Source organism: Falco punctatus, assembly GCF_963210335.1.
Source record: "Falco punctatus genome assembly, chromosome: 7".
NCBI classification, from domain to species: Eukaryota; Metazoa; Chordata; class Aves; order Falconiformes; family Falconidae; genus Falco; species Falco punctatus.
In genome coordinates this window covers 29,129,481-29,145,373 of record NC_137587.1, presented here as the reverse complement: position 1 = coordinate 29,145,373, position 15,893 = coordinate 29,129,481, and the positions used below count along the sequence as shown (strand labels likewise).

At 37.2% G+C, this 15,893-nt stretch overlaps 1 protein-coding gene across 2 annotated transcripts in view; it reads right to left on the bottom strand.

Annotated features, from left to right (window-relative positions):
* SPATA7 (spermatogenesis associated 7) overlaps positions 1-15,893 on the bottom strand; it is a 42,084-nt gene that overhangs the window by 21,120 nt on the left and 5,071 nt on the right. The window contains exons 2-4 of one of the 2 annotated variants that reach the window (XM_080395110.1): positions 11,081-11,161; positions 10,331-10,423; positions 8,814-8,861 (exon numbers count right to left, since the gene is read on the bottom strand). In XM_080395110.1, coding sequence (XP_080251236.1) covers positions 8,814-8,861; positions 10,331-10,423; positions 11,081-11,161 — 222 coding nt within the window. The remainder of the gene's footprint in view (positions 1-8,813; positions 8,862-10,330; positions 10,424-11,080; positions 11,162-15,893) is intronic. The other variant, XM_080395111.1, reaches the window with a different exon arrangement.

Genomic DNA, 15,893 nt, shown 5'->3' with positions numbered 1-15,893 from the left:
CAAAACTGAGTTCTCATGTTATCCTTATTCCGCTCTTCACAGGACAAAGTCTGAGATTTAACATACATGGACAGACTCTGCCTTCACTACTGGCGTTCAAAGCCATAAAAGCTAACTACTGTAAACCTCCTCCAGGACTGTGTGCTACAACTTCTCAGCCAAAGCATGGCTTGTGCCCATAAGTACAGAAAAAATGAAAGAACAGTAAGTATTCCAGCTAAGGCTATCTTTGGATGTCACAATGACCCATTGGGACTACTGTCACCTGCACGGGAAATAGAAAGTCTTTGCCTCACACCAGTCATACAGTAAGCTTAGCTCAGCTAATCCATTAAGTGCATTCCAAAAGCTATCAAGTCAGTCACGCGTACTGAAAGGCAGAGCAGACACACACAAAACAGAATGGCAGAAAATCCCAGCAGTGTACCCATCTTGTTGCCAAATTTGGGAATTTTCAGGCTAGATTGGCTGTAAAAGCTAGGAACCGTGAAACCAGCAAAGCAGGAGAGAAAGAAATCCTTCTGGAAAACAGCTAGTGTAGGTGTAAACAGACAGCTAGATGTAAGTTAGGATAGCCCTGAGGCAGACAGCAAGTAGCACAGACAAGAGTACCGGCAGACACACAGAAACACGCATGCTGCCTGCCTCCCCTTACTTCACATGTCCTTTCCCCAGGCAGGGACTGGAGAATCCAGTCTTTCCGTTTGACTTTAGCCAGACCCAAAGGCGCTAACTACAATATTACAACTGATGGGAGCTGAAGATACCTGAGGCTGCCATACATAACCACTCATCCTGCAGCTGTGAATATATTAAACAAGGAAAAAATGAGACCAGCACTCAGGAAGAAACATGCAGCTTTAAAAGGTAGATTTATCTGTTAATTGAAAAGGCTGCACTGTTTAAGGTATCTTCTGCTTTAAATCAATCACAGATACAGCTTCTTTAGTTTTCAGTGAGGTTAATAAACTAAATTTGACAAGATTGCCTTTGGCATACTGCATAGACTAGTAGGAAGTAAACATCAACTGCATTTGTTAACACTTAATAATTTTACTACAACTCGCTTTTACTGTACATTGGCTCCAGAAGCATATCACACTCCTAGAGTTAAATACGGGACAAGTAAGTATCTTGTGACAAATAAAAGGAAAAAGAAAACCACTTATTTTCTTTCATATCTTTAAAAAGGGAAAACTAAACGTTTAGGAATAAAAAAATACATTCCATAGATCCAAATAACATAAGTCCCTTTGAAAGCCTTATTGCAGACTTTGAGATCAATCATATCTCATTAACTGCTGTGCTCAAAACCACCACAAATATTTATGGTAAAGAGAAAATGTACTAGAATATAAACAAAGTGGGTATTTTTGCATATCAGATAAATTCAGAGTCTACGAAACTAAATTCCAAAACTTACTGCACCTACCCCATGAATCTGTTCTCTTAATTCTGTTGCCAATGACAGGAAGCATAAGAAAGACTATAAATTTTAGAAATCAAACTGTAGCATTTTTCATAAAAAGCTACCTATAAAACACTGATCAATCTTGTTAGATGTAACACTTTTGCCTAAACAAAAACCCTTTTTGCAAAGAGTACACCACACTTCCAAAGCAGAGATCACATTGTTATATTCCCCTATTAGAATACTCTCTACAGGCTTAATTCTGTTTTGCTGAAGCCTACCTAGGACTTTTAAGGACAGTACAATTTGGAAAGTCAGTGGTTGTCCTTTGCTCTGAATCTCCAATCTCTAAATTTATCATATGTCATATCACAGTACAATTAGCATTTAACCTTCAAGTTATCTAATTTTTGATGTAAATAATCCATGGCAGACAATGAAATATTAAGGTAGATTTAAATTGAGTTCAGCTTGCAGAACTATGTATCTCAACAGAATTGTCCAATACTGAGCATTTCTCCACTGTGCTTTTGTATCAGCTACTTTTGTAGGAACACACTTCTGGTTATTATTTCCCTTATGAATTCTCTTAGACAAGCAATGTAAACATCAGCCTCATTTCTGCTGAGCTTGAAGTGCCTGCAGTGACCATAATGGAAGTGTTCAGCATATCAGCTGGTGACATGACTTCTGCAAGCAAGCTCTTCCTTTGTAAGAATTTTTAGCACCAGCTTCCTAGCTCTACAGAAATTCCCAGTACACCATGATTTAAGAACCTGAGGTGAGATCTCATCAAATGCAAATTGAATTTTGCCATTAGGTATGGAGTTTGAGTTTCTCATAACTCTAAATATTTTAACACAGAAATTTTAATTTTCATAACTCTAAGAGAAGATTCTGCAGTCCTTCACATCCACTACCAACAGCACCGTTTCACCAAACAAGGGAGGAATCACCATAAAAAAAAGGTAACAAAGGACTTAAGGGCTTGATACTGCCTTGCTTCCATCCAATAGAAAGTAATGTCTGTATCAGAGTATGTACTTCAGAAACATGACACTACTTGGCAAAGCTACTAATGATTAAGTTTGGCCATCGCCAAAGCATGGAAATAAAGCGTAACAGTGAGATGTGAATCCTTCAGGGGAATTTCAGGAGAGGCTAGAAGGACAGGATTATTCCAAATCAAATCCACTTCTGATCCTTGTAGGGGTTCCCCATCCTACAGACACGTCATAGATACTTCTGTCAGCTGTATGAAGAATACAGTAGCCTGTGCACAGCCTTCTACACGGAAATTGTGAACGGCTGCACCAATGCTGAAGAAAACTCCTGAGCCTGCTCAGGTAAACCTCCACTCAGGTACCCTTGAGAGGTCCACCTGGCTTCTAGGTGGGCTTGGACAGTTGGTTTTGTCTCAGGGTACCACTGGGGCAGCCCCCAAGGACAATGTAGACATACTGTACTGAACTAATACTGACAGTAAGTGGAAAGCATACTTTTATTCCTGTTCTCTGGTATGCTATAGCTATTTTGTAATCCTCAGTAACAGTGGAAAATGGTATAAACCCGACAATTTCCCCAGTGGGCAGATGGTAAAGCTAGGTAAATTCAATCAAAAAAACAGGGACATATTTTCAATAACAACAGTAATTTACTACTGAAACAACTACAAAAGCAAACTTCCTTTTCTCTATTTCTTGATCTTTACAGGCCAAGACTGCAGGCCCCTTTTGCTTACGTGCTTTATTTACCATATTCAGTACAGTTGTTGAATTCCATATTAGCACAACTGGATGAGATTTTTGGTCTGCTTAACTCATGTCAGACTAGATGAACTGATGTCTTTTTGCAACTACAAACTGTGAAAAATGTATTTCTGATGTACTGAAGACATACCTAAAATTAATTACCTCAAAAAAAAAAAAGAGAAAGAAAACCTTTCTGCAGAAGAACTTTGAAGTAAATACGTACTGCAAAAAGTAAAATTACTACAGTTAAAAGTACAGACTCATAAAGATATTTTTTTTATACAGCGTGCCTTCCTGCTCTCTTGATAAATACACTAGAGATATTTCCAAAGACATACTTGGAACTCTGAAAACATACATATTAGAATTATCTGAGTGTTTGACTCTGAAGAACTTATTTTAGTTGCTTATAACGTTCATTTTCAGAAGTGCATATGTAAAGACCAGACTCAACAGAAAAGTTAAGAATCAAAGATTGGGAGATTTTGTGAAAGCTTCTGGTAAAACAGCAGCAACAACAAAATATACAGGACAGCTTTTCATAGCATAAAGCATAGATGGATATAATGTAAAAATACGATCACATGAAAAACTAAAATTTAAATTCAGAATTATATAAGAATATATATTTCCTGGTATTTCTACTTGAACCTAACCCCCCAAAAAATAGAAAAACAACATTACTGATCAGTCTGAATTGTCTCTCCCCATCTCTCACCTCCACCCAAGTATTCAAGTTCCATCAGGCTAAAATAGATTTCTGCTGCGTAACTTCTCAGAATACTCTTTCTCCCCATGCCCCCTTCTTCTTCCTCCCTGCCCTGCCTTGGTATCAGAGAGAGCTGCATTCCCAAGCACACTAATCACTGGGTTCAGGCTGTACTATCAATATGCCCTGTGGAAAAACCTCTAAACATATGGGTTAGTACTGTTAGAAACCAGGCATGTGTAGCAGCAGCTGTCTTATTTGGCATAGCTTTTGTCAAGTTTTCTGGCACAGGTTCCACAACCACGGACCTCTAATGGCCACTGGTATCAATCAACATGCTTAGACTAATTCTGAACATAGAAGTTTCACATTTCAAGAAGTTTCACATTTTAACAACTATTTTAAGTCAATAAGGCTGATCTAATACACAAGAACATGCTCACTGCTAGCTCAGTGGCATGGCACCTTGCCTACTTTGCTGCCAGCTAAGATACCAGGAAAAGAACAGTGGAACCTAAATCCCCTTTAAGGACAGAACACACTCAGTTGGCCAGGGAGAATGCCAACTACAGTATCATGTTTAATTCTTAAACACTAATGACTGATTCGTGGCAACAACCCCAAAGGGAAATACCTGCTATTTTAGCAGTTCATGAGGCACATTTTCAGGCGACGTTTTTTAACACTATCTGCAGGAATTCTGTTTTGTAACTCTATGCTATTAATAAATCTTTGCATTTCAAACTGAAAATTTACCACCCTTCCCAAATTTCTTTTGAAATAGACGGGGAACAGAAACCTTCTCTGTGATGCAATGAGTAAGATGACAAGGAATACAAAAAGAAAAAAGTAATAATATGCTTTAGTTGAGACAATGAAAGGCACTGGGAGGGTAAAGCGGTAAACCCCTCGACCTCAGTGATGCTATGGAGATTCTGCCAATATTTAGTCATATTGATGTTGCAGCTGTGCCTGGATAAATTATGTGTCCTATCTCCAGCAAGAAAAAAGAAATCGGTTTGAAAATATTCTAAAAATCCTTTCCCCTTACCTTCTTCCTCAGTACATTTTCAATACTCTTACTGCCTGAGCTACTGGCTGTCATCTCCACATAATCCACATAAAAGACAGAGGAAGAAAAACTATTCTATGGTCAACTGCTAGAGACACTACAAATGGTATCTGGCACTGAGCTGAACACCTGAACATGTAACAAACACTTAGTTGCACTATTATTACAGTACAAAAATCTGTAGTTCTTGATGAACAATGCACAGAACAGTAGGAAAAAGCCCCAACCACTCTAATTTTAGGTATGAAATAAACTGAAATAATTTTCAATTTCATTCTAAACACCTAGAGTTTGTAAGAATAGTGCCAATACTGGGCAAAGGATGCCTCAGTAGTCTTAGCCTTAAATACCTCAAAGGCAGAGACACTAATAATGAAGAATCTGAAAGTAGGTGTACCCCATGCAATTATCTCTTTGCTAACTCTGCACAAACTTCAGCCTGTGTGACAGAGTTTCTTATGCGTTTATAAAGTGATCTCAGTCAGGTGACAAAACATGAAAAAACCCAAGTCAGAAAAAAGTATCAATTACATGTACACATTGAGCATTGATATTAATCCTCAAAGATTTTTATTAAGAAAAGACAATCTTATATACCTGGTACAAACACATACATGAAAAACCTGGACCTATTGCAGTTGACACATTTTTGAAACTGGTCATCATGAAACAACAATTTCAGCTATTGTTGAAATTGCACGTATATGTGCAATATATGCACACTAAGGCATCTAAACCCCTTATATTCCACCACCCAAAATCTGCCTTTTAAAATTGGAACTATCAGGATAAATGCTTTCAAGTAAATTCAGTTCTAATCCTGACAGTGTTTGAATTGGACATCTGGAAAAAATCTTTGAGCTATACAGATACTGTGACACTGGAACAGGTTACTCAGGTTGCAGAATTTCCATCCCTGGAGGTTTCCAAGACTTGGCTGACTGATCTAGTGTTGGAAGAAGTCCTATCTTGAACAGGAAGCTCAAGGAGGACTAAATGACCCATGAAGGTTCCTTACAAATAACATTTCTGTGATTCGGTGAAAGCAGGTATATGACAGAAGCTGAGCTTCCAAATTATTAGAAGAAATGACAGTGCACACAGATTGAGCTGCTGAAGACAAATCACTAGACAGGAAATCCATGAACCAGTGTCTCTCACCTCTATCAGGTAGAAACAGCTTTTTCTGAAATGGTAAACAGAACAAGCAAACAAGCTATATAACTTTTAGCTGTGTGTCTGGAGCAAGTGCTGAACTCCAATGAAATCAGATGTTGAGACATTTCTCTTGCTCTTGCAGAAAAAAAAAGGGAATCTCCTACTGCAAGAAAAGTAAGTTTGCAGCATTTTATGCAGACCATTTAATATTAAAATGTAATGAGAACATTTTTCAGCATTGCAAAGTAAAAAGACTACATTGAGGAATATTGTAATAAAAAGATATTGTTTATATAAATTTGTTGTATTTCTTTCTGTTCTATCTTTCACTTGGCACTCTCACTTTTGTTGGAGAACATAAAACACTTCACAAAATAAAACCTGAAAACTGGGGCATAGACATAATACTGTCTGCAGAAGCCACTCTTTTGGGAAAAAATACATCATTATTTATTGCTTTGTTAACCAGATTTTTAAAAATGTAAAAAAATTGTCACTTTACAATTGCACAATTCCTCTCAGTGCAGAACATCAAGCAAACAAACCGTATGTTAGAACTGAGCTAAATTAAGGATACAAAGCTCTAACCACAGTGGATACTTCTTGTTCTCCCAGAGCTAACATTTCTTCCAAATGAATCCTGTGCTGCTGACACGGATCCCAATCCTTGAGCTATGATGCTCAGCTTCACTTTACGAGCTAGCTCTATTTTGGGAATATAATAAATTTCATCTAAGTAATGATTAGCACTCCCAAGTCTTATGCTAGAATAACAGTAGGTAAATTGAAGATTTTTTTTACAATCAAAGGCTTTATTTCCCCCCCCCCCCCCCCCCTTGCTTTATGTTTTCTTCCTTTGTGAACAGGAAACATCTTCTAGGGCTGCATTAATTGTATACGTATTTTAGTAACATAAAACACAGAAGAAGCTTTTTCCAGCCCAGTTTGAAAATAGGTGAAAGAAAAATTTAGAGAAGAATTAGTGTACCAACTTTATCAAACAGATGGTTAAAAAAAAAAAAAAAAAAAAGCAGCAACAAAGGTGAAATGTTTCCATCAGTCCCTGTACAGGAGATTAATATTCTGTTTCTGACCAGGACAAAATTACATAACCAGACACTGGTCTGAGTAAGATGAACTGAAAGAGAAACATACTGCACTAAGCTTTGCTATCTGAAATGTAAATTTCCTCACTACAGAGCACACCTGCTAGTGTCATGACAATTACCTGTTAAGGTTAAGGCACTGTCACTGTCTCCCAAAATGAACTCATTATTCAGGGAAACTCATTCTGGTGTGAAACACAAAAACTATCAGCTCAGAAGTATTTTATATGTAAAGATAGCAGACTAAGATAAATGGGCATTTGTTGGTACTGAGAAAGACCCAAGACCTGAAAAGCTATGGAAGAATATCTATTAATTAGGGAACCTACAATTCTAGAAGATGCAGAAAGAAAATCTACGTGAGGTTTTCATTACACAAACACACAGCTGCAGATATTCTTCTTACACCAACCCTGTATTTCATGCTTGTTTCAAAGCAAATCTTGGTAGAGCTGGAGCACAAGAAGGAAGACATTTTTCAGATGTCTCTGCAGAACAGGTGATCTGAAATTCCTGCTGCAGTCTGCTGACTCTAGATGACTCCCTGCAATACTGTTGCTACTTATGCTGCACCTTTTGAAAGCAGAAGGCAAGCCCATATATAGCATCTTGATCCTGGTGCAGCTTCTTGCTTAATGCAGTGTTAACCATTATGCAGAAGTACTGAAAAAAATTCTAATGAAACTGAGTCTTTCTGCCAAAAAGATGACTGATTTCCTGCATCAGCTCTAGTTACTCGGGTAATTTTACAAGGCAGTATCACTCTGGCTTGACTGGATTTGAGACTAACAACAAAGTATTCTGTCCTCAGAAGATTTATCTTTCCATCCTAAAATAACACTTTAATTTCCTCCAGTACCTCAGCAGTTGCAACTAAATACTGATTTGAAGGAAAAAAACCCTTCCTCTAACTGCATTAAAGACAGAGAAATAACAGAAATATACCTTTGTTATTTTAACCAACACTTACTATTTACCTCCTTTGATTAATACACTTAATTTGGTATACCATAAATCAGTGATTTGAAAGTATTGCTCTTCAGCTAACACTACGAAGTAAGGCTACAATACTGATATCTTTCAACAGTGTTAAGAAGTGAGACAACTCGCAGAAAAAGTAACCGTGGTTTAATCCAGGCTGTGGGGCTGTACACTTGTAACTGGCTCTGTTTTCTGCAAAACAGAACAGGTAGTTTCAGTCCTGGTCCACAGGTGCCCACATTCCCAAAATTAACTTGACCTTGCACTAGTAATCTCTCTTCTTGAAAGTTCAAGCTTACATCGTATCACAAGAAAGGAGAAAATGCTGCAATTCTCCCTATGCGGTGCTCCATTGACTGTGTGGATGAAAAGAATCCTAAGCAAAATTAACTGCGATCCTAAGCAAAAATAATCACTGACAGACTAGGTCCATCTCACTCGCATTACATTCACTGCAGATTCTTACAAATAGCTGGAGCAGGATGCGAAAAGCTGAAGAAACAAGTAGATACATGAACTGCTTTATTAAAGGCTCTAGTCTATTGTTACTCCTCCATTCCTCCAGCTCTTTTGTTTTAAGTTAGTTTTACAGCTTTTGCAGAATTAAGGTATCACAGATACTTACGTTTGATGCTGTTCAACCTACTTTTGGGCACTGAACAGTCTACAGCTGCTGAAAATAAGAAAAAAACAAATGTGAGTGATTCAAGATTTACTTAGGTTTTGTGATGGCTAGAAAGAAGTAACAATAAAACCACACAGAACAAAGACTACTTGAATTTGAACACAGCGATTCTTCTCCATTTTAAAATATGCTAGTTACTATGTATTTGAAGTATTAAGTTGATACTAATACAGGCAGAGAATCTGTGAGATAAAGATGTCAAAGTAAAATATATTTGAAGGAAGAATCATCACAAATAAAGATTCCTTACAAAAGTTGTCTATACATTTTGTGCTGGTAGCATTGAACTGCACACCTGAGGATACTAAGTATGTTACATGGTAGAGAGAGAACAGTGTATTTGTGACCATGGCTTCTGGCAGAATCCAAAGTCCCCATGTACCTCCCTTTAAAGCAGACATGAAAAAAAGGAGGGATGATGAAGAGAAGCAGCAGAGCCACCTCCAACCCTATTTCTGAACATAACTAGAAAAAGAGTATACATTGTTTTGGGAGGCATTTAGATAACATTCATTTCATAACTCTCTTAAAACTTTCACACATTTAATTTAAATACTCAGGACATCTTATCAAGCCATAGCATTCATATGTTTAGGACTGAGATCCCCATGACAAGTTTATGCCATGAAGAATGAAAATAGGCTGTGAACTGTACAACATTAACGACTATGTACAGACTTTTCTTAGCTCTGTGCACGATACTAAGTTTTTAAACACAGTATTTCATACTCCTTACATGACCTAAAAAAAACAACACTTTGGCCGTAATAGAGTTTGATTTCAATAGCAGCACTGACCACAACGTATCGTCAGTTCATAGTGGAGTAACCACACATAGCTAAATCTGAATTTTTTTTGATCAAGATCTCAGCATAATTAAGAAAGATACAAACAGGTACAAGTTCAATAGGCTCCAGATTTCATATTTGTCTTCTGATAAACACAAGTACCTTCTAACATTAGAATACATGCAAAAAAATCACACATTTTTAATGCTCAATACAGATTAGTAACATGATTTTCTCATTTACAAACATACAGGGCAATTTTCAAAGTCCTTAAAGCTCACTAATACAACTGATTACAACATGAACAAAAGACAATGAACATTTTTGAAATAAATTAAAAGACATAGTAGTCTAAGTTTTACTGGAAATGTTCTGCCTTTGTTCCTAAAATAAATTCTGTATGTTTGCTCTTGTGATCATCTCCATGATTAGCAGAATGAAGCTTATACAGGACAAAGTATCCTAAAATTAAGTGTTACCAAAGATACTACCTTAAGGAAAATGTGTTCATCCAAAACTTACAATCCTTGTTGACGTCAATTTGAGTAAGGAACAGGAAGAAAATTACACTTCCTACAATCCAATTAATTCCCTCTTGATATAATCCTATTCTCAGAGAATGAGCTAAACCTGGGGGTAGAGAGTTCATTCATATATGCACATTTTTACCTTTGGCTGAAAGGATTCTGCTATAATGAAAAACCATGTGATCTCTGATCAGGTATTGGTTAGTTAGGCTTCGAGAGGAGTCAATGCAGAAAGCTGTAAGATTAAAATATATCTGAACATTACAAAGGCAGGCACAAGAACACTAAAATTTTAAACAGTTATTAGCTGCAACTCGAAGTCACAATCTTTAAATTACTGTGTGCTTCGTTGCTCAACAGCAGTCATTTTTCTTTACCTGTTACTATCACATGAAATCATCCTGTCTCCTCCCCTGCCACTGAGCCATTAACTCAACCAATAACTACAGAAGTGGCTGAAGTTTGACTCCGAAAACATCAGCACCAACACTTCCCATTTCTCCATTCTATGATCTTTTGAAAGAAATGTCTGAAGTGGCAGTACAACACAGAAATATATACTAACCCACATAAACTACTGACTGTAAAGGAATATGTTTAACCCCAAGGGTTCTTTAAAGCATTAACCTTATATATATTTCAGCTAATATAGATGTGACATCTTTCTATATTTGTTTATATTGTGAACTGTTTGTAGTTAGTACAGTCAAGGCAAAACTTACTCCTCAAAAGTATTTTCAGTAATGCATACTAAATGTAAGTACTAATTAAACTTCACCAATTAAGCTCAATGCAAAGGTTTTAATTATAAAAACATTTGAATCATAAAATCAATGAATTCACATAAAAGGAACCATATCAACTTTCTAATGAAAGCATACATGTTACTTACTATTACTCTTGGTACTTAAGTGTCCTTTAAACGGACTTGCTGGACCACATCTGGGAATGACAACAGCTGGATATTCATTCGCTTTAACAAAATGTCAAATAAAACACAAATGTTAAAAAAAAGAAAATGTATATTTTAACATACAAGATAAAGAACAGAATCTTTCTTCAAAGAACTCATGAAAGGCTGTCATGGACTTTTGTCACAAAGGAAAAAAATATTTAAACATTGTATATTATGACTGAAATACAGCAGTGTAGTTAAGTAATTTAGCCTAAACACCAAGATACAATAGTAGTGCTTTCACTAGTTCAGGGAGTTAAACAGCAGAACAGACAATTAGATCACTTCAGTCTGAACTTTACATCAGTCATCAAACTGCACAGAGACATAGCCACGGTTTTGTACCTATGCTAACCTCCAATTTGTTTTAAAGTTCTATTGATAGAATATTATCATTATGTCAAATGACTAATGTGAAAAACAAAGTTCTGCATCTCCTCAAAAATAATGCTGTACTGTCAGGCTCACAATTATACCCTGTTGTGCAGATTTCAAAATGTGTACCTGAATTAATTGAGAATCTACAACACTTTTAGAACAAATTTTAACAGGAGATATGCTACTACTGATAATACTACTGTATACAAAACATTCCTTTAAGGCATCCAAGATATGTAACATGTAAAGCAAAACAAGATCTCTTGAACTGACTACATATACCACACTTACTTAATATTGATTCTAAAAGCATACAGCCAATTCCTACAAATTTATTATTACTATCAAGGTCCATACGGTCTTCCCATTCCCATCCTACTTCTCATCTGTCAGTGCAAGAGTCTGCAACTGCCACGTAAGCATCTCCTAGCAATTGGAGGCACTACAGCTCCGGGGCAGTAACTGTGCTCTACACTTAACTGGTCACCTCCAGCTTTCCACTCTTCACTGGATGAAGACACATATGGGACCTACCAGAGATGAGTGGGAATCTCTTCTCAGTGGCCTCCAGCTGGGCTGACAAAGGCAGACATAATTACAAACTGACTGGGGGGTGCAAGAAGCAATGCTGAAAGCCATGCCACACATGTGAAAAGCCCCTTAATCCCACCTCTCGTAACGTACCTCCTGCATGCCCAGCACCTGGCTTTCCAGGGCTTTTTTTCCCATTTTTTACTATTCTATAATGACTGTTAGAGTACTATTGCAATTATGTATGTAACTACTGTATTCTATAATTTTAAGTGCAACAGCATGCTGCACAAGATGGTTAAACACGGTGTCCAACTATTAATTAGTAGAGATTGCAGCAAACCAAATCATTCCTTTAACAGTGTTTTAATATAATTTCCCCAAAAGCCTTATAAAAAGACATATTGTACTAAATTTCAGGTGACTAGGAACAGTTTGGGAAGCAACAAGAAGTATCTTAAGAAAATAAATAAAATGAAAATCATTAGCATATGTTGAAATTTGCAAGTGTTGTCTTGGGAACCTGTTGTGAAATGACACTAAATCTGCATCCATAAACTCAATCCCTGCTCTTATGAAGCACAAAAAATACCAGGGCAATTTTGAATTAGTACCAGGATTTCACCCTTAGAAAAAACAGCCTTTATAAACTATGGGCTTCTGTGGCTTCACAGTGTTAGAGGTGGTGTCTGCAATAATAGTGCTCCCACTACTTTTTGCTGTGAAGCTGCCAGACCAGCATTAGGGAAGTTACAAGAAGAGGGAGAAAGCTACTGCAGATTTTTTTTAACCCTGTCCTGCAATCGGTTTATCTTTATGCTGTTTTCTTTAAAGCCAAAGGACAACATTCCTGTTCATCTGCATCAATTTCAAATGGCTCATTTTAAAATTCCCCTCATGCTATAATTCTTCCTAATAACTATTTGTGATTTAAATGTACATAGCGACAATGTTAAATTATTTTTATATTAAAATTCCACACACAGCAAGAATTTATTAGATCTAGAGTGACTGTCTCCACAATGACAGCAAACTTTTGTCAGTAACTGCTTTATTTCTTGCTTACGTATTATATTTCTCTACCATACACTATTACGTATCAGTGGTATTCGCAGTCTAGCTGGATACCCACCCTGAAACCCCTGACTTTCTGAAGTTACAAAGTTCACGTGTTTAAAGAATGCAAGTCTTGGAAAGACTTAAATGTTATATTATAACATTGCAGTTGATAAAAGTTTGTCCTAATGATAAAAAACGCCACATGTGCCAGAAATCTAGATTGCAGCAGACACCTAAGAATCAGAAGTGTTTCATTCACAGTTGCTCGAAATAGCCTAAATATTTAGGTATTTTCTTATTTCAGAGCTAGGTTACAATTCCCAAAGGAGACACACATGGTACTACTAGATAAACGTTTACACCACCACCTCTAACTCATGTTTATGTGACAGAATCATAGAAAGGTATGCATGAACATCTTAAAAAAAGCAGACATTGTTAAAACTACAGTGGATTCTCTTCAGGGAAGCTAAGTGACTTTGTCCTGAGTTAAAGATGCTCAGAAATCCGTTGCTTTTACTGCCTTCAGCTGGACATGTGTCTGTTCAGCACTACAGGAAAACCAGACGATTTTGAAATGTTCACTTGCTTTGCATCACCAGCAGATGGCACCGGGACAAACTCTATCCAAAAACCCCACTGGCTACTGTTTTGTCCTTTACAATCAGTCTGCATCAGGCCGGGGAAGTGGTGGTGGCGGTGTGTCAGCTTACCCCCCCGCGTCCATCCAGCATCATTATTTCATAGGCAAGAAAAACCATCAGAAAGGGTCAGGAGGGAGAAATTAAAACATTTCAGCCTCCTCTATTTCAATTATGGACACATGGCCAGCACAGAAATCACTCCCAATCGACCCAGAACCCCCCCATTTGCTGAAATCTCAAAGGCACTGGAAAAGCAGCACCATTTGTCAAGCGGTCACCGACTGTGCAGGTGCTCATGTCCCTTGCACAACGTTCCCAAAGCTCAGTGCCTCCTGCATGCTCTTAACTTCTGTGCCACTGAGGAAAGGTTTCAAGACCCAAATCCAACCAGATGGATTTGCAACTCTGTTGTTGCTAATTGCAGGATAACACCACTAAGTGCTTTCACACCTATCTCTGAACTCCCCTAGGAAACACCTAGGCCTTTACAATATTGACCCATTTTCAGGGAAGTGGAGGACCTTGAATAAAAGCGTTCCTGACTGCTCAGATTTCAGAATACCCTTGAAATGCCAGGGTTGCAGCCCCCCTAGTACCTGGACCTGCTCAAGACTTTCATGCCATTAACAAATGACATCTTCTTGCTGTTTAGAACATTTCCTTGCTGGGCAAAAGTTTATGCTGAACAGCCTTTTTTTTTTTTTTTTTAAAATATCTAGTTGGATCCTGGGGGCTGTATCCTGGCAAACCGTACATTTTTCTTACAGCTTCAAGTAACAAACAGAACAGTCTTCAACTTAAAAATATTTCCATGAACAGAACTTGTGATGAAGGCTTCCTGAGGTCCTCCTGTGGCATCCTACTGTGCTTACTCCTACACTCTCTGACTCTCATGCTAAACAATGTGAATGAGATATTTTTGTAACCTGTTCATCAATGAGAGCATTTGAGGCTCTCTCTCTGTGAACCACCCATTTTCACAAAACAAGTAGCAAATTTATCACAGAAAAAGGGTCAAAGACACTAATTTGGCTGAAATAATGCTTAGCACTATTGAAAACAGAAGAGGCAAAGAACACCAACAAGTAAACTTTTGTTTTCTTAGGATCCCAGACTGTTTTACATAGACATTTTATCAAATGTATCATTTCTACACTGAAGTCAATTTATAATAGCCTCCCTATATCTTCAGTCTGAAAGTCAAAAACACTTTTTATTGTGTCAAATATTTACAATTAAGACCTGCATTGCTAATGTCAGAGGAGAAACTGGAGGATTTGGTATGAGGAAGATACCTGATGCATTTTACTTTCTACAAAACAACTGAAGTGAGGCAGAAAGTGTTAATGTTCAAACATTTCACAATTAGAATTTCAGGTTGTCTACTGACCTGAACAGGTATTTGTTTAGACTCAGACTGTGTTTTCAAAGTTATGTGCACAACAGTAGAAACTAAAATTAAATTGAAGGCTTAGATATGTAAAGAAAATTTTAAAGGAGAAGATGGGTTTTTCAGCAAATTACATAGTAACCAAATATAAACCAACAAAAGGATGATAATTACAAAGCACAGTAATTAGAGCACCTGGATAGCTATGGGAGTGAAGGAAGCTGTTTTGGTTTAGGACTGAGCAGAGTGAAAGTGGCATGCATTTTGGCTACTCTGCCTCTTTCTTTCAAAACCCTGCACGTGAGTGAGAATTTTTTCAGTGAAAAATTTTCTACTGTTTTGATGGTTCTCAAATAATTATTTGAGAATAGGAGCACGTATCTGAACCAGACTTAGCAGAACCAATCCCAGTACTTGCAGCTCTGGCAATAGTTAGGTTTCCCAAGTAAAACGCACACTTTCTACTTACAATAAAAAACTCTAAATATTAAAACCTGGTTACGAAAATCCACACTAGATTTAAACATCATTTATTTAAATAAGAAACTAATTTTTCTATTTTTAACTATTTCTCTTTTTTATTAGCGTGATGATATACTTAACAAAGGAGAAAAACAGGATGCTCTATTAGCTAATACTACTAATGAGCCCTGATATCCTACTGTCATGGCTCACATCTTCCTACCATACCCCCTAAACTCCTTCCAAACTCCTCAGTTGGCTGCCTTTTCCTTACCTACAGTCATTC